General features: G+C 32.1%; 1 protein-coding gene across 3 annotated transcripts in view; it reads right to left on the bottom strand.

Annotated features, from left to right (window-relative positions):
- CSMD3 (CUB and Sushi multiple domains 3) overlaps positions 1-20,951 on the bottom strand; it is a 1,171,099-nt gene that overhangs the window by 392,130 nt on the left and 758,018 nt on the right. For all 3 annotated transcript variants that reach the window (XM_063079089.1, XM_063079088.1, XM_063079087.1), the window contains 3 exons: positions 17,016-17,203; positions 11,915-12,103; positions 2,618-2,734 (listed from right to left, as the gene is read on the bottom strand). In XM_063079089.1, the coding sequence (XP_062935159.1) occupies positions 2,618-2,734; positions 11,915-12,103; positions 17,016-17,203 (494 nt within the window). The remainder of the gene's footprint in view (positions 1-2,617; positions 2,735-11,914; positions 12,104-17,015; positions 17,204-20,951) is intronic.

Genomic DNA, 20,951 nt, shown 5'->3' on the forward strand with positions numbered 1-20,951 from the left:
ATTATCGACTGTGCATTCAAAGTTTCTTATTTCTTACATATTTAGATGCTTAGATCTATGCTTGTCAAGATTCTTTATTATTTTTATTTTTATTTTTTATTTTTTTTTTGTCTTTTTCGTGACCGGTACTCAGCCAGTGAGCGCACCGGCCATTCCTATATAGGATCCGAATCCGCAGCGGGAGCGTCGCTGCGCTCCCAGCACCGCACTCTCCCGAGTAAGCCACAGGCTCGGCCAGTCAAGATTCTTTTAAACCCATAAGGTGTTGACAGTCATGCTGAATAAGAAAATTTTGACTATATAATGCAAATCTAAATGAAATGTAAATCCTTTCAAAATGATCTCACTTGAACTCTGAATTGAAACCAATATGACAAAATATAACAGGAGTAAATTTTAAAATGTGCATGAACATAGAAAAAAATATCAATTTCCTAATTATAGAATTTTAGAAATTGGGCTGAACTCTACTTTGAAGTCTGAATAATCTAAAAGGATGACTTAGATGACTACAAACTTTCACATATTTGTAGCAAAAAAGTTAATAAATGCAAATATAAGCTTCATTAATGGACATAATTTGTAGAGTTAGAATATGCCTGTATTAGGTCTAGAAAATCACATTGTTAGATATTGATATCCCTGGATATCAATAAGCTGAAACACATTAAGAGAAAGGCGATTAGCGTGGTGATTAAAATGAAAATATCATCTTATGATAAAGAATCGAGGGAACTGGGAGTGTTTTAGTTTGGGAAGAAAAGGCTTGGGATAAGGGGAACGAAGATAAAGGGGGTAGATGGCATAAATAACATGGTGCTCCCAGAACGGTGAGTTGGTGTGCTTGAGGAATTTTAGATTGGAACAGGGATTAGATTGTTTTTCTGCCTAACTCCAGAGAGGAAAAACAGGTGTAACAGTTGCAGAATAATTTGCTAACAAATCTGTACACTAATTGAGCAGGCTTTCTCAAGGAGTAAGCATTCCAGCAACAGAAGTATCTAAATCAGGCCAGTTTATCATGTTTCTAGAACACTGTAGAAAGAAATTGGTGTGCCAGGTGAGAAGTTAGACTATACTACCTTGATGATTTCTCCCAGCTCTAGGAGATTATCCTTCATATAACTTTGACTACACTTTGGAATAATTACAGTTCAAAGAAACTTTGTTGGCTCTTAAAAGAAAGCATCTAAATCTGCATTTCTTGCCATGTAAATACAGATTTAATTAACACTTGCAACCTGTGAAGATGCAAAACCTTAAGTGTTAATTAAACCTCTATTTACATAGCAAGCAGTATGTAGCCCTCCATTTTCTTGTATAATATCAGGTAGCTTATTTTAAACTCCATTAATCCACTGCACACTGGAATAATAGGATGCTTTGGTTAACTTCCAGCAAAGAGTTTTGTGTCATGGAAAACAACAAAAATCACTTTACAAAGTCTTCTACCTCACTCCTGCTGTTCAGTACCAGAAAACTTATTTTAACAGCATTTTTTTTCTCAATAAAATTTAATTCACTGTAGAAATCTAATGATAACAGTCCTTAGATAATTCTTATTTCCCAATAAAATAATGTATAATTTTTATCAAAGGCAAACTTCATTTGTGAAAACAAAATAAATTTAAATTTATTAAACACAGCTTTTATTTTTAAAATAAAAGTATTGGAACTATCTCTTCCAATACTCATTTGCCAATCAGCATCTTCTCATTGCTAGATTTTAGTTTTGATTTTTTTTAATTTCCTATAGTAAAATCAATAAGCACAATATAATAATAAAATCATTAATAACAATATAACTACAGAGATTAAAAAAAAACTTTCTCAAAAGCAGGTTTTAAAATAAATAAACTCTTTTTAAAAGATTGACACACAGAGATTTCCAGGTAAATATATTAGGATGATCAGTTTTCCATTGTTAAGTTGTCATCTTGATCAGTTATATTGCTAATTTACTAGTTTGGTTATATTGCATGAATGAACCATAGTTAGTACTACAGGGCTTTTCATTTACTTGTTTATTCGTAAAAGGACTTTTATTAACATCTATCATATGTCCATTGCAATTTTACACGCCTGTTTAACTATGTAAGTCATATCTGCAGCTCTGTACTAGAGAATTTGAGACACAAGTATTTATAGAATAGCTATACATTTATATGGAGAATATAATTCTATTAAATAAACATAAATACTTTATAAACAAGTGTACATAAACTTGTGCTATTTGCTTTACAATCAGCTCAACACTTGCATCTCTGTATTTCCCCCTGAACTTCTGAAAGCAACTTCTTACACTATGCCAGAGACAAAAGCCATCCTGTTTGAGGTTTTGTTGATTTAAAAAATTTCAAATAACAATGGTTTGACATAGCTAAAGAAAATAAATATCTCATTACCATTTTGGTAAAAACACAAGCACATTTTAATGCTATAGAAAAGTTAACATAATCCTCTGCTGCAGTTACTCAAATTAAATTTTGTTTTAGCATATTTTAGTACTGATCTTTTTCTATTTATGCAAGATGACATTGTAAATTACAATGAAATAAAAACAGATGCAAGGAAAATTCGAAAGATAGCCCAATTATTATTGCATGATGCAAATTACCTTTTCCATGGGTTACATCAACAGTCCATGTACAATTCAGAGAATTTGGATAAAATTCTGGGTAACCAGGTGATAAGATTGTTCCACTAGGCCCTCTAACATCTCCTCCACATAATGCTGAAAATACAAAGAAATGCAGTCATATGCTCAGTTACAGTTAGAGAGGCAGAGGCTGAACAAATCTCCTATCTCCTTTCTTGAAACGGATGAGTCCCATTATTTTTGCCTAATCTCCTTCCTGGTATTAACAGGAGTATGTAAAGACGTCTTCCAATACTAGGAAATCATTTCATTCATTGCAGCACTAGGGAAGAAAAAGGTACTTAATAGCCTCTGAGAATTAGTACTGGCCCCAAGAGAACATAGTTCAACTTCCCACATTTGAATTTGAAGTATGTACTTATGCATTTCCAATTATAAGCAATATTTGCATAAATTGGTGGTAAATTAAAGAGGAACAATTAATTGTTTAGCAGCCCCTGTTATTAAGCACTAAGAAAATCAATTGGTGATTATATTAAATTGTTTCTTACAGATTCCAAAAGGGATATGTGCCATTTTTCATAGGATTCCTTTTAAAACAGTGAAGTAAGTTGTGAAACGTTTGAAGTCTGCTTCTGTACGTCTGCATTTTTCTGGGAAATATCATTAACAAAAATGAATTTTTGAAGGGGCACAGATTTGTAAGAAAATATCCAAGAATAATAAAAATGAATAAATGAATGGAGGTCAAAGAAGTTAAAATTTAATTCAATATTCTTTTATTTGAGAATAAATCAGTTTACAATCTCATCTACCACATTCAAAAACCATCAGTGGGTTTGATATGCCAGACGATTTTACCAATATTAGTTAAAAATTGGAGGAGACAAAAAGGTAGCCTAATAAGAATTTGTATGTCAGTAGGAGCAGAGGAAGTGTTGACTCATTATTCTATTCCATTTAGGAACGCCAACTTTCTTAGACATAGGCAAGGGCAGTAAGAATCATGAATGCAGCAAACACCCTTATCTGCTTTGATCCTTGCCCAACATTCTCAGAACACTGAAAAAGTGGGTTTCGGCCTTGTTTCTTTCCATGATTTTTTCCAAGTAGCAATGCTGAGTATGAGGACAGGTGAGGCAATCTGGCTGTTGTCCTGCATTACCTGATTGGAAATAGTAAGTCTGTAGCTACTTGAACTATTTCAGCATGCACGCTTGGACTTTCATATTTATATAAAATTTAAAACCACTCCTCCCTTTGTTACTTCTTTTACTCCACTCAAGTTCTTGAACAGTACCTCTCTTGAACTTCTTACAGGTTGCCTTCTTGAAACTAAGAAAAGCTCATGCTTCCAAACACATTTATTATCAACATATTATAATAATATGCATAATTTGGTAGACTAGGCTACTGTTGAGAGACTTTTTAGACCTTCATTGGTAATTATTTTTAAGGAATTTCTCAATTTCCTTTCAATGTTTTAAAAAGCCACATTGTGCTTTTGTAATCAATGTAACAGCTGTGTGTACCATATCCATTATATCTGCTAATATTGGTGCTAAGTTGACCTATTTTTTTTTTCCTGTAACTCATTTCGCTTCTTGACAGAGAATCATTTATTTTTTATTAGATTATTTTTACATATGATCATTTATTCCTAATACGCTATATTTCATGTTATTATGCATTCTGAAAGTCTGACAAAAAACCAACAATACAACATGATATAAACTTATTGAGTGAAATATGATTAATGAAAATGCTCTACAGGATTAAAACCTACATAAAACATCTCAGTGAACAGAAAGATGAAAATTTAAGGAGTTAAATTAGGATAAAAAACACAAACAAGTAACAAAAAAGAGAGATACGAAACTTTTAGGAAGTTCATCAGCTATGTGCTCCTGTGCACGTGTGTGTGTGTGTGTGTGTGTGTGTGTGTGTGTGTGTGTGTGTGTGTGTGTGTGTGTGTGTGAGGAGTAGAGGAAAAGCTCTTCTGCACCTCAGTATTATTTGAAATAAAGCTACTTTGTCAAATATACTACTTTCTGTACTTGAAGAATTTCTTGGAAAGTTTCTGTCTGCAAGGTTCACCTACATACTTGCGTAGAAGGTGGGAAGTTGAAGGGACTTTCTGCAGGTAAATGAATAAAGTCACGTAACAAACACACTTAAAAAAATTGGGAGAAATTGTCAACAAGTAATATACTAATAATGAGCATTCATACTGTTACTTTGACTATAAGCAGATGGCAGACTCTAGCGTGCATTTTTATGACACAGAGGAGGTTTCTGTTATTTAGAAATAGTATCAGACACAGGCCTTGAAGGGAATTGACTTAAAGATAAAATTTCATAGTAAATAGTGAGGAAAGAATGTTCTTTAATTTTCTTTTTTTGAAAAATGAAACAAAAAATATGGATGAAAATTCATAAACTTTATTTTGTATCTAATAAAAATCAGGATAGAATAGCAATTACTGTATTCACTAATTCTTAGCAAAAACAATACTAAACACTTCCATCAAATTTACATTGTGACTGGCACTATTCTGAAGACTTTATTTATATTAACCCAATGAACCCTCACAATAATTATATAAATGTACTGTAACTATTTACAGTTTACAGATGAGAAAGCGATTACAGACAGAACTTGAGCAGTCTAGTTCTAGGGTCCATGATCTCAAGCAGACTCTTCTCTTGAATCAATTGATGATTTTTTTTTTTGCATATTACAAGTTATGTTTTTCAACAAAAATATATACTAGCAAGCTACAATGTTCTTCAGTTGCAAGCTATAATGTTCTTCAGTTAAGTTTGACTTTGTAGCATTTGCCTCAAGGATTAATCTATGTAAAAATCATTCGAGTACCATTTATTTTCTCAGAGATTCATTTGGGCCTTTCATGTTCAAATCATTCTTTTGAAGCACCTAACACCTAACATGTCAATATTCTTCTCTATGTGCTTTCATTGAACTATCTCTTCCAATACTCATTTGCCATTGGCTGTGTGATTGAAAGTTTTCCATCATCATCACCCACCTTATCATTTTATCAACATAAGGAAATCCTTCATCTTTTTTATGAGATTATTTTGCTTGCAAATATTTTGAACTGAATTTGTTTTAAATTGTTAGCTTTTTGAACAATTACAAGAGATTGCACAGCGAGAGATGCTAATGCCAAATACAACATCTGTTTGAGTTGGATTAATTTTAAAAGGGGTTAATTCATTACTGAATATTCTCTCCTAATGATGATGTTTGCTTCTCTAAAAAGGCCCTACTATTAAAATGATAAGAAAGTGTAAGAGGAAATCAATAGCTTATTAGAATCAATCATGAGAGACTTAAAATTTAAGTGAATAAAAGAAGATTTGTTTTTATATGTGATACTTTGTTCTTTATTTTCAGATAGAGAATGGAACTCAAATACATTATAACAGATATAGTGGTATAGAGGCTATTATGAAAATCTCCAAGAACAACTGATTAAAAGGGGGAATGCTGAGATTTAAGTCAATTCAAGAGAACGTATGGGCCATTTAAACAGTAAACTTCATTAGAACGAAAGTCTAAAAAAGATGCCCTGGATCTCCTGTTTTAACATGTATTACGTCTTCTAAAGGAATTCCAACTCATTCCAGCAACTTTGCTAACTGATGCCATATGTCTTTAGGAATATACACACTATTTTAACAGAAATAATAGGATTATATGTTCCTGTGCATGGGAAATAAACAAGTTGTACATTAAGTGAATTCCTAAAAAAACACAGAGAACTCAGGGAGTGATGACATATATATGAAAAAAAAAAAATGTTTGCTTTATGTACTAGCAAACAGCTGGCAAAGAAAAGCACCTGAAAGGATAAAGATCAGTGGCACAACAAACAGTCGTAGTGACAGTACCACATATGAGTTGAGAGCAATTAGCCAGACATACAGTAATCTTGGCTAGTAGATTTTTCCCCCGATTTTTGGCACATATGATCACTACTTTTTCACATAAGTATCCGTTAGAATTTTGAAATAGTGAAGTCTCCTCAAAAGCTAACCCTTTAAATGTAACTGCCCAGATTTGTAAATTTGCAGCTTGCCCTTGGTAGTAATACACACCTTGTCACTGCTAACCTGTCTATACCTAAAAGAGACAATTTATAGACCATCCAAGCACTTGATCCATCAAAACACTTTGAGTATTGCAGTGGATCATGGAAGTAGCCAACCATACTAGAAATCCTACTGTGGTATTTAGTTCATTAGTTGGTTTTTGATTTTTGTTTTTTGACGGCTGGCCAGTATGGGGATCTGAACCCTTGACCTTGGTGTCATCAACACTGCTCCCTAACCAACTGAGCTAATGGGCCAGCCCAGTTTGTTTGTTTTAAATCTCAATTCTGTTCTCTTCTTATTTCCAAGTCTCCCTACTTTAAACTCTATACCCTTATCAGAGACTGTTTATACTTGGGTTCTATGCACACTTGTTTATCTTGACCTCTTGGATCCTAAACCTTAATCCATGTGCTCTTTTGATACTTTAGCCTATGTCCTCAAATCCTGTAATCAGATAAAAGAAATAAGAGAAATGATGAGGTTTAAGTCCATTCAGTTCAATTTTGGGTTCTGCCTCTCATGACTTGGGTGATTCTGAATCACATAACCTGTTTAGTACTAAATTTCCCCCCAAATAAAATGGCCATATATCAAACAAAGTGGGATAATTTGAGGGTGAAATTGGGGTGCCAGGACAAAAGCTGAAAATAGGAACTGTCTTAGGCAAGTCAGGACATGTAATCCACCTACCCATCTATCAAATAGGGGAGCTATCTTAATAAACAATATCTAGTTCCTAAAAGGTTTCCTTATACCAAATATCTAACCTCAACCTCTTAGTACTCATGACAAGCTCATGGCCTCAGTGCATAGAAAACATTATTTATCTGTGACGTTTAGTATACTTCCTGCCCTTGAAAATTGACATGTTGGCCAATGCAGAATGCTGTCCTGGATTTTCTTGTCTGGCCTACCTTAGAGCCATTTGAATTTCAGTCTTATCAAAAACACTGAAGACATGTTCAAGAGCAAGCTCTAATCAAAGTAGCTAGTAAAAAGTGTTTTGTGTGTGTGTGTGTGTGTGTGTGTGTGTGTGTGTGTGTGTGTTTTATTCTAATCTGTTATATCTCATGGCATATATATTTTTTTTACCTTTGTGTTACCAACACCATGCTCTAACCAAGTGAGCTAAACAGCCAGACCAATAAGAGGGTATCTTTTAAAAATACATGTTAAGGGAACAAAAGGAACACATGGTTCTTGACCTCAAGAATGTAAGGAAAATTAGAAAATGAGTATAACTATTATTTATTCTACTAGCTCAAGGAGGACAAAGACACTGTTTGTTCATGCTAAACATTCTTTGCATAGTGCCTAGAGAGTATAATTAATAAATATTGACTTAGTGAATCAACAAATGGTCCTAAGGTAGCAAAAAATGCCATAATAAGTAGAGAACTTCAGAGTCTAGGAAAATTTGAGATTATGCCCAGTTGCTTTGTCCAGGGAAAGCATAATCAAGTCAACAACATTTAAAGGTTCACTGGGATTTTGATAAACATAGTTGAAGAAAGGGCTAGGACATTCCAGGGGGAAAGAACAACATTAATGAAGGCAAAGGGCAGAAAATATATATGGAAATTTAAAATATAGTAGTAAGGTATTTCCATAGGACTGGAATGTATCATTCATTCATTCTTCCATTCAACACAGATTTATAGAGCACCAAGTATTTGACAGAAACTCTTCCTGGCTCAGAGGATACAACAGAGAATATAGCAAAGTCCCTACATCATAAAACTAACGTTCCAATAAGGAAAGCGAACAATAAATACATAAAAATAATGTTAGAGAATGATAAATACTATGAAGAAAAATATAGTATAAAAGTGGCAGGATACAGGTTGCTCTTTTATATAGTATCTGAGATGACTTTTTGGAAAGTAGTGAGTGAAATTAGGAAGTGCACCTGTTTCAGGAAGAGAGAATAAAGGAGCGAGGGTTGGAGAGATGTAGTGAGAGCCATGGAGAAGTGGTTCTCATGTTGGAAAAGTTGCAAGGAAACACATATAGTTGGAGTGAAGTGGCATGAATGAGGGACAGAGTGGTGAGAGATGATGTGTAGGAGGTAGTCAGGGCCCAGATTACCTGGAAGCAGCTAGGTCATGCAAAAATCTTTAGATTTTATTCTGCCTGGGGAGGTTAAGTGCTAGAAGGTTCTTGACAGATGAGTACCCCGATCTACCCTAATATATAAAAGAATACTCTGGTTACTCGGTGGAAAGTAGACCTAAGAGGTCAAGAGAAGAAAAGAGACCCCTTAAGAAGCAAATGGTAAAAAACAAGTTCTTAAATTTAAAAAATAATGCAGAATTTAACTGATGAGTTCAAAGTTCCTTAATTAATAGTGAAAGAAGATGACTTTAGAATCAGTTTTTACTCCGAGACCCAAGTATACAGCAAATTGAACTGAATTCAAATTACTCATTTTATATGGTACAATTGATAGCAAAAAAGGGCAATATCTTATTTTTCTGTCGCCTATGTCAAGTAGTACAAAGTATGTATAAACTACTTAGATGGCTATATGCATTTTTTACACAAAATTTTTAAAATAAATATTTTCACTGAAAAAAGAATAACAAATCTGTAATTGATCTGTCATTTTAAAGATTTTTAGTACTTTATTATTGTGAAGAATGTAGGCAGGAGACAGTGCAGTAGTGAACTTGTACATAGGACCTGTGTCTAGGCTGCCTGGGTTTGAATTTTGACTCACCATTAACTAGTGGAGTGACACAGGGCAAGGTACTTAATCTTCCATTACTTTAGATTTCTCATCTGTAAGTGTTGACCATAATAGCACTTATCTCAAGAGTTATTCTGAAGATAAAATGAGTTAAATATATGTAAAGCACCAGTAGCAATACCAACACATGGTAAACACTCAATGCATATTAGCTAATTACCTAATACACGTTATTATTACCATAATGTCTTACTGTCTGGTTTGTTTTTTGAATCAGTTCAACATGGGCTGCAAAACACAAACTTATGTGTATTAGAGTGAAGCACAATGTACATGCCCTAATTATTAGGCAACTCTAGGCCAAACAAGGTTATATTCTTGAATCAGGGAAAAAAATTCAGCTTATTCATTTTTTACCCTTTTACCACAGGAAATTTAGATGAGTTAACTCTGGGGGAAAAGTTTAGATGGGATGAAATCCTTGATCAAATTAGTTTACAAGCTGATAGATAGTTGAGTTCAGTTTAAATGAATGGAAAATTGTTAGGTAACTGCTTTATACAAAACTCACACATTTTAAAAATGAATATAATTCATCCCATGTCCAGTTACACTCAGGGTGAAATGAGAATACAAAAGAGGAGGACAGATAAAAATGGAGGATCAAAGTAACATGATTTGATCTTTCAAAAAAAGATGCACTGTTGATGTAGGATGGAAACAGATTTGGAAAGGATGGAGTCCACATGGTTAAGGATCCTGAATTCCACGACTAGTAATTTGGACTTCTATCTCCAAGCAACATGAAAGGCATTAAATATTTTTGCCATAGCGTGTAACATAAAATAACCTTAGTGTAAAAGATGAAGGTTGTTTTGAAAAAGTCAGAAGCTGAATTTAAATTTGATTGCAGTTGCACTGGCTGGAGAGATGATGATGGCCTATGTTCTTCCTGGCAAAGGAAACTGGACATATGCACTTTAAGTATCAATAAAGTTTAAGTGTGTTGGTATCGTTGGACATTATTTTTTATCTTCCTGCTTCTTCTGATAGCATTGCCTCCATGCCTTTCTTTCTCAGTCTTTACTGATGCCAACCACACTGCATTATCAGGGCCTGGCAAACATGATAACTTTACTCAACCATCATTTGTCTCAACCGTAGGGATAAATGCACACAAGACGTGGATGAGGCCCAATCGTAATGGACCCTTCTCTTTTACTACAATAACTGTTATGGTCTGAGTCACTCAGACACCTTACTAGGATTTTTTGAATTTCAATAACATGGAAGAGCTCGCATTCTTCTCTGATCCCGAAGATACAAGGCTACAAACTTCCACCTTCCTGACAGTGTATTCTCTACTGCCAGTTCCTCACGTGGAAAAACCCTGGTTGCAATTAAAGAGAATTATGTGAATATACAGAGAAAAGTCTAGGTGGAAAATGGAAAGATCCTTGAAAAAGTTTGAATCCATTCTTATAATGAGCTGTGAGAAGTATAGCACTCGCCTTTTCTAAGATTTGAATAGCTGAATAGTAACTTCTGCTGTTATTTTTTAAAATCAATTAGAGTTGGGTTTCTGTCACTTACAATCACAAGCATGCTGACTATTACAAGTGGTATTGTACCAAATACAGGGAAGATGTGCTAATGATTCTTTTAAACCTTGTTATAAAAACAAATCGGCCTAAAGCTGTTCCTAAAAAATGATGCCGCTGACAAGCACTTGAAAATTTATTCATAAAACGACAAATGTGATTTTCCACCCTGAAAAAGGATAAGTACAGAAATTGAAAACAGTGCTGTAAATGAAAATTAAAGCTCAGAAATAAATAAAGCATAGATTTACTTTAAGTGTGTTTTTGGACAAAGCAAGTATGAAAAAACTTCCCAGACTTAGAGGAAGCAGTTTCTTCCCCTGTATTTTCATATGTGTTTCCTGAAAAATAGAGCATTTCTGACTTATTCTCATAGAAATAAAGCAGCAGCAAAGGACACTGGTTTCATATTTATTATATCTGGAAACTTGCCACCACAGGGTAGTCTGGTTAAATTGCTATGGTGTGTGTAGCCAGTTAGAATTTGGAAGGATAGGCTGAGCTTCTAACTGGACTAATACAGATGCTGTGTTCCCTTACTGCATTCATTTGACACCAATTTGGCATTTCAGTACCATTTGTCAAAGTTTCCACAATATGTACTTAAAATGGTTACATACACACATCAAAAAACACATATATTTATACGATACATATATAGAGAGAGAGAGGGAGAGAGAGAAAGAAAGAGAGAGAACATCTTTAGACATGGGGTAAGTTTGGCTGATTATCAACAACCTTATTTTATTAATGATTCGATAACATAAAATTGCCAAAATTCAAGATAATCTTTTAAAAATATGAAAGATTCACAGTAATGTTAAACCCTCCATTTTATAACAATTATACTAATTTCTTTTTGGTTTATTAATCACATATTTTGCACATGGAATGAGTTCTTACCATCACAGGTTGGGAGTGGATGACTCCACCAATGGTTTTTTTCACATAAAAGTGGCTCTTCATGGCTCAACCTGTATCCTGGATCACAGCTGAAAGAAACAGTTGATCCAATAGAGAAATCATGACCATAGCGACGGCCATGTACAGGTATGCCAGGGTCTAAGCAAGAATACGTGTTCACTGTAACACCTGGGAAACAGAGGGAATAGAACAAAGAGTAAGCTTTATGGGATTTAGATTTTCTGAAAATGATTCTTATTTCTTCAAACAATTGTGAGTGAAGCTATGTTCACTCACAAATAAATATACTCATAGCTTCATTTTAAAAAACAGCAATTTATATAATAAATTTGTTTTGCCATTTCCTACCAGTAAGAATCAAATTCAGGTCATTTAATTATATAAGACCTTGATGAAAATGCATAATTATCAATCAAAATTTGTATTGTTATAAATCTTGGGTGTGTATACACACACACGCACAAATATGTATAAAATAATTATCATAACGTAATTAGCATTTCTTGAGCACAGTTCCAAATATTGTGCAAAATCCTCTTTTAATCACTGAAAAGATATAAGGAAGAGTACAGGCATTTTGCAATATATAGAAGTATAAACACAAATACTTCTCTTAAGTAAAACCAAGCAGTACAGCTGCTCTGGTGGCTACTTGTTGGCGTTTTCAAGCCTGTAGTGTATTTTGATGTCTTCTGATGATAATCTTTCTTGTGATTTAGAAACCCTAGCTGAAATCACATCATGACAATGCTTTATCCTCAGTAAGACATGATATCTCAGCCTTGGCACTACTGACTTTTTGAACTGGATATATATATTTTTTTTTTTTTTTTTCTGAGGTGTCCTGTGCATTGAAACATATTTAGAAACTCCCCTGGCTTCTAGCTGCCAGATGCCAGTAGCACTTCTCCAATCATGACAATCAATCAAATGTCTCCAGATATTGCCACCTGTTCACTGGGGTACAAAAGTGCCCTCAGTTGAGAACCACTATTATAATGTATAATAAGTAATTATCTTATTCTTCCTAAATGGGAGATTCAAACAATAAATAGCTACAATTTCTATATTCCAAAAATATAGTAATTAGCATTTTTTTAAATTGTATAATTATATTGCATTATATTCACATGAGAAAATATTTATTTATATTAGCTACCCAATTTAAAAATGAACCTAAACAAAATACTACAAAATAGAAGTTTAATTCTAAAGAGGTAAATTTTATGTTTTAAGTATATTTATCAAGCACATTCATTTTATTTAAATGTTGTTGTTTTTAATGAGAAACTAAAATATAACAGATAATTTTATCTTCAACAAAACTACTTTTATCTGTTAGATTCCTCTTCTCAATGTGACCATTATTCTTCTAGGCATGCAAGTTTTTGAGCCTACTTTTTTTCCCTCTATAAAATATGCCTAAAATCCACTCTCACTGAAAAGCACAGTGTCATTTATTACTTCCCTATCCTTCCAAAGCCTTCATCACTTCAGGTCTATGAAACAATAAATACATCTGGCCTCTCTCTGTCATCTCCAATCTATTCCATATAAAATTTAGGATACACATGTCTCTTAAACATATTTCATTGCTTTTATACCTTACTGTTAATAACACCAAGTTCAAAGTCATCATGCTTAAATTCAAGATTCTTAAATTGGACTCTACTGTCCTTAATTTCCAATGTCTCCCAATGTTCGTTCTTCACACCAATCAAGTAAGTCTCCTCACTAGTTGCATGCTTTCATTCTCTTCCAAGAATAATTTCAGTCATCCCCTCAATGTACACTATCTTCTCAATCTTTAACAGAAAATCTTAGATTCCCTCTTCTTCAAGTCTTGATCTTCCTCTAATGTTCCAACTCACATAGTAGTTATATATTTAAAACTCTAACACTGCTGTGAAATCTTATGAAATCAGGGAAATGGGGGTTGAAGAGGTCATATACAACGTAAATTATGGTAAAATTTAATCATTCCAAAGTGATTTTAATGGTTTCAAAGAACAGGATTAATAATTTCATTTGTCCTTCTTGCATCTTCAATTGATGAATGAAGTAAGATCATGCTTTTCTGATAATGTCTCTCACTGTGCTGCGTAGATCTATGAGTCACAGAAAAAACCTAAAGAAATATTTCATAATTGATTGGCAAGCAAGTAACTGAAGGCATAACTCAAGGCAATGGAAATGTTGCAAAATTGAGAAAATAAAAAAGATCAAGATGGACAAATATCAGTATGATTTGTTAACTATTAGTTAACTATTAGTTAATAAATAGTCACTACTAAAAATTACAATGTAATTGGTAGTTAAATAGTTATAAAAGACTCTTAAATTTTGGCAATGTATATAATTTTCAGAAGTTTATGTGGCATTGTATCAAACGGCATTAACATTTTCTCATTTTTCTTATGATTTTATAAACTTGTTTTTTAAAAAGTAGAATCTCAAAATAAACTTTCTGCTTATTTATTTATTCTGTGTAATAAACATACTTGAACATTTTACGTTTTGTTTTCTCTTATTCTCCTCATGTCTATTGATAATAAACATAACAATTGTTAGTTAAATTGTACATTCTTTCAGATGTCTATCACTTTCCATAGTTAGAAAAAAGAACTATGTCTATACATTCAATTAAAAATATGTGTAAAAAGATGGATATCCATGTCTATAGGTTTGTTCTTTATCCATTTACAATTTTAAAGTTTTACATAATATTTAGATTTCCAAGAAGGCAATTGTATTGTATATCAAGCAATACAACATAATAAACAGAAGTGATTTTTCCTAGAGAAAAAACTGTACTGAAACAAAAAGGGACTATGTTCCTAAATTCTCCTCTATGTTTTTTATTACTTTCAATGAGTTTTGAAAAATATAAATAATCTTATCTTCTTGGTGCAGTTTTTGCAATTTCCCTGTTTTGAGAGGAAAATAGAGTGGGATAAAAAGTTCTTTGGGAAAAGGAATGCAATGAAAACTTGGAGTGCAAGCGGTGGTGGTATTGCAAGAAATCCTTTCCACTGGATTTTGTCTACTAGGGAAATCAAGTTTTTTTTTCTCTTTTAATGGATTTGATTAAAAAAATAGAAATTCACCAAACACTAAATATTATTTTTTTAAAATTTTTAAATTAGCAATCTATTGATTTTGAGGTTTGTGATTGATTCATCTGAAAATGATGGTTTAATTACCTTCAGCTTGGGAAATTTATTAAGAAAGTAACAATGAAGAAGAGTTTTGGTTTGTTTCCTAAGAAACGATTTGTGATGTTGGAGATTATTTCACTACAGTAAGTAAACCACAGACAAGCAGAATAAAAATTAGAGAAGGTGGTCTTTTGTAAACTCATTTAAATAGAAAGTTACTGCTCTCTGCCAGATTTGACCAAATCGGTATCAAGTGTTTCTCTCACCAACCTCAACCTCTCTCAGCTCTTAGCCTTCATTTTGCCTTTTCAGGCAATAACCCTTAATAATTACTTGGACTATGCCACAAGGGGCCTATAAATGACAAACTTGCTGACTGAAAGTATGCACTTGAGCTGGAATTCTCATTTTTATTTGTCATCTGTTTAGTTTTTATAGGAAAAATATAAGAGCCATCATTTAAGGAGAACTTATTGCATGCTAGCCATTGTGCTGATACTTTGCATGTGTGGTTTCATTTAATCTTTAAAATAGTTCTGTGTCTGACACATGATAAAGACCACATACCTTGGGTGAACTAAAATTGAATTTGATTTACTAAGCATAGGATACAACAGTGGCCTAAAAGAAAAGGTGTCTGCTTACTGATGTCAAGTAATTGCTAGTAAGAATTAATTTTGAAATAGATTTTTAAAATGACTGACTCAGCTTCCACCAATACATGTTAAATTAAAGTTCACTTGAATTCCCAAGTATGTGTGAATCCTCTTCTTGCATTTTACAATAATGTTTAGAAAATATACTTCCATGCCATAAAGCTCTAAATAAAAAGAAGTCAGTATAATTAAATAATACTGTGGATAAGAAGATTAAAAAGGAAAAAGCAATAAGTATATATTGATTGCAATTTTAAAAACCCATGATTCTATTGACCATACTTACTAAAGAGAGAGATGCCCAATAGCAAATACGAAGCTAGAAATTTCAAATGCATAAATATTTTCTTGACAGGGACAGTGGTCAAAGGAGACTTAAATATAAAAAATAAAATAAAATAAAATATCTTTATTTGAAATAAAGATATCTTGCAGTAACTCTAAGTGTGCTGTTAGAGCCATTTACCAAAACAGTTTTTTAGGCAAGAGTATATGACAGTGCATTTCATGATGAAAATGTGTGCATATGTGAGTTTGTATATGCATGTACACATGTATACATCATACTCAATACAACCACACACATATAAATATGCAAGATGTTTATAAATAAAAGCAGACTTGTTTTATGTAAATGCCAGCATCAAATTTGTTTTACAACAGGAATTTTTTTTTTACTTTTTAAACAAAACTATAAACTTTTAAATGGGATTATTATAAACCTATACAACACTTGAGACCAGCTATGTTAATCATATTTGAATATATATGTGTATATATTTTACTTTTCAATATCAATACAATTTTCAATCTTTTATAAAAATAATATAATTAAATATTTCAAATGAAAAACATGGAATTTTGAGTAAAATATTTAAAAAATTGAATTTGTGAAGTACATGCTGAAAGATTATATCATTGTTCATATATATTTTAGACTGACATTTACTGCCTATTGTTTGCTTCTTAGAACTATACACAAATAATTTATACATAAACTCATTTTTATAGAATTATTTGAGACTTCTGACTTTCCTTAGTACTTCCTTTCATATTGATTTTTGGTAAATATTGCTGGAAAAATCTATTGCAGAATTTACTGAAACACCCACCTCATAAACCATTAGCATTTTTACAGATCAAGGAAAGCTTTGATTTAAAATAAATAAATAAATAACTCTACTAGTTTTCTTAGTAATACAATGATAATAGCAAATGTAGGGTAAACAGAACAGGGAAATCAAAACATATTTTGTCATTACTTACTTTCATAATGAATCTTGAAACCATTATTGGAACGACTGTTGTCTGTTGTAAATAGAAGGTATATAAAGTTACTGCTACTAAATAAAAACTGGGGCACTTGGGTACCATTGTAAGATCCAAGCAAGGGTGACAGAAGATTTGGCCCATCATGAACTTCTAGAACATCATAATTCAGTTCAGTCTGAAATCTAAGATTAAGAGAGAAACACACAAAAACAATAAATAGAGACACATGTGAAAACATGTGTATTAGAATAACGCTATACAGGAAAATAATGTTTGAAATTGTTATTAAAATTTTTTTTAAATATTTACCATTTTGATATTATAATTATCTTTAGTTTATCTAATATCTAATATATCATTTAAGGCCCATCATTTGTGTATACCAAAATTATAAGCTCTCATTTTTATAAAAAATTATTGTTACAATGTATGTGTAATACTTTCATAAATAAGATTTCTTTCAAATGTTATGGATTATCCTCAGTAAATAAATGGCCTGTTAATTGACAAAGTATATTTTTGGAGTCACTTTGTTGCCTCCCTCATTTCTATGGAAAACTATATGATTTACATTTATTTCCAATAAGATAATTATATTCTAATATTAATGGTATATAGATTTCAAATCTGACACCTGCTTTATATGATTTTTTGATGAATCTATTTTGGCCATTAAAAATTTTTAATAGTTTGTATTTAAAAACAGCATTTCTAACTATAAGTAGGTGGTGATAAACAGCAGTTCTAATTATAAGAAAGTAATAACTAATGATGATGTATTTGATGCTAAATGCCTAAAGCTCTGCTAAATACTTTGTCTACATTAATTTCATTAATCCTTCCACTAACCCTGTAAGGTAGCTCCTATTGTTTTATCCACTCTGCAGGTGAGAAAACTGAGGTCTTCAGAACTTAAATACTATTATATTTTCTTAAATGGTAAAGGTAGACCTCAAAACCAAGTCTCTCTGGCCTTAACCACTATACTATGCTGGACAGTTTTATCATTAGATACTTGGTGGTGGTTTGATTGCTGTTGTAAATTTTTTTATCGTAGTATTATTTTACAAATTACAATAGCACAGAGCTACTTTTAACATGCATAACAGATATATTAATAAAATTTCATTTTGTATTCTTTCCTTGTACTTCAAGGCTATAGCACATTCCGAATCTTGATCAGAGATCAAGAAGAAACTTTACATAGACTCATGAAAAACTGAGCATCGTATTCCCATGCTAATGGTGATTCTGCAGCCCAGGAAATTATTTTCCTACTTTCACCAAGGTTTTCCTGTACATCCTTTAGTTTTAGCTTAAATATGCTGACAGGAAGACCTCTCCCAACCTCACAGTGTAGTTTAGTTCCTCTGCTATATTACCACATTTTATTGTGCTTTCTGTAATACTAATCACAGTTGTGTTTGCTTTTTTGACAAGTGTCTTCCTTAAGAGTCTATAAGTTCCATGAGGTCAGGCAGTGTCTTTGTCAATGCTTTACATACAGTACATAATGAAAATTCCTTGGATAAATAAAAAAAAAGAATGTTTTAAAGACAAAAATATCATTATTTTTCTGTAGGGTAGATACAACTTTACAAAAAAGTGCTCAATATAATTGGATGTTTCTTTATTAATCATGTATTTTCACCCATTGAAAATGCACCTTATAATACATTTTCAGTACTTTATTTCTCTAGTTATCTCCAGCACACTTTAAAAAATAACATTTAGTTTGAAATACCCACTAATTTTCAGAGCATAACTTTTGCTATCATACCTACCAGTATTTTCCAGTATTTAATACAAGATTAACCCACATTATTTCTCAAAACTCAAACAAACAAAACAAATAAAACTCAAACCTGGTCAAAAAATTCCTAGAATTAACTGAATAAATTAAAAAAATTAAAAACTTTATTTCAATCTATCATTGATATGATATATATATCATATGATAAATATTGATATGATCAGTTACATTACTGTGAACATGCCATTAAGAGTAGTCACAATTAAGTATACAATTTAATCCTATTTAAAAAGTACACTTGAAATATTATTTAATTTGTATCACTACAATATACTTACTAAACTACGAGTTTTGTAAGTTTATCTTACTTCTAATTTTGCAACCTGGAATATATTGCATTTGTCTAAAAATTTTTTTCAGTAATATAGTGTAGAGGAGGAAAGATATAGGAACACAGGAAGTCCTTTAAATAATTAGGCATTGCAAATCCATTATTTGGTTGCTTTTTAGTCAGTCTATTGTGAATATTGAAATTGGAGTTTCACTTTGATAGCTAGTTAGCTGATGACAGCCAAATTAAAATGCACAGAAGAGTCAGGGATTATTTTGAATTGAAACATAAAGAGATTTAATTCTTAATAGAGTAGCAACATTAACTTGTGATATAGAGAACATTGTTTAGAAGCAGTGAATCTTTGAAACGAAAACCATCACAGATTTGCCCTAAGGAGCTATAAAACTACATTATAATAAAAGGGGAAATGGGATAGGGTAACACAATAAATTGAATTTACTTTATTTTGTGTTTTAAAATAGTTGTATAAATTTCTCCTTAATTGCCTCAATCTAGTGTTTGTTCATGACATTAAATTTATTGCTTATGATAAATGAATATTATGGTACCACTAGGTAATATTAAAAACAAAATTGAATCTAGTCATTCAATTTTTGTTGTCTTTTAAAAACATTCTTGGTGTAATCCAAACTTGTTCTGACCAAGTGAAAATAGTCCTCATTAACTTAAAAATAGAAAAATGTATTCTCCAGAAGACCAATACTGAAAGCTGATGGTGAGGGAGCTGAGGACAGGAAAAAGAATTGAAAGACATGCTTTGGATGATTGATAGCAAAATGAGTTTGTCTCACCCAGAGTCAGAAGCTGTCACATATTGAGAAAATCTAGCAACTGTGGGAAGAAACAAGAACAATAATTTGTCTGCAGATCTGCAAATAAGATTTGCTATGTTTAGATATGCTAAGATGTAAATGGTGTTTTAAAAAAATCATGTATGTTTATTGGTATTTGTTTTCAATTTGATAGGAAATCATATTAAGATTTTATTGAATCAAGCTCTTGAGACAATCTTAAAAGACAACTAATGACTAATGCATTTGTAAATAATATTTTTTAGGTTTTTTATCTGCAGATCAATTCTAATTAATTGCTACATTTGAGAATATAAAAAAATCTGCAAAGTAGCTACGCCACCATCTTAATTACACTATCTGATTTTTTTAAAGTTTATTTTCAACCAATTTAAGTTACTCATGAATAGCTCATGAAAGCAAGTGACATACTTTGTAATAAATACATTTCATGACATGGAACCAACTTCTACAAAAATATTCTCAGAATGAGGGGAACTATTAAAGAGTTGGCAATCAGTATCTTTAAAAGATTTTGGCTGGAATTAGCTGAGTTTCAAGAGCATAGTATGCATTAGATACTTCAGAAAAGATATTCTGTTTCTCAAAACAATCTTTAGAGAAAAATAAAGCACCAGACATTATAAGGTCACTAAGCAAGAAAGTGGCAAACATACATATGCCTGATTTCAAAATGTCTATTTCATGCCACTAACCAAATGCATATTTTTTAACTTGATGAAAAACCTTGCTCATTCCTTTGCTACTGAATACTCCTCATCATGTGATAGCTTATACGGATTATGTCAAAGGAACCAATTTTCGCACAAAGCACATGGACTATGGACAGCCTTCAAGCAAAATCTCACATGCTTAAAAGGCCTTTATGAAAGAAGATATAGAAGAAGATATTCAAATAATTTTTCCATCAAATAGCTCCAGCTCAAGAATCTTATGGGCTTACATTGTGCGTGAGGGAAGGCCAGACAGAGGTCTCAAACTCAAAAAGAAAATTTCAGTTTAGAACATTT

Source organism: Cynocephalus volans, chromosome 15, assembly GCF_027409185.1.
Source record: "Cynocephalus volans isolate mCynVol1 chromosome 15, mCynVol1.pri, whole genome shotgun sequence".
Lineage (NCBI taxonomy): Eukaryota > Metazoa > Chordata > Mammalia > Dermoptera > Cynocephalidae > Cynocephalus > Cynocephalus volans.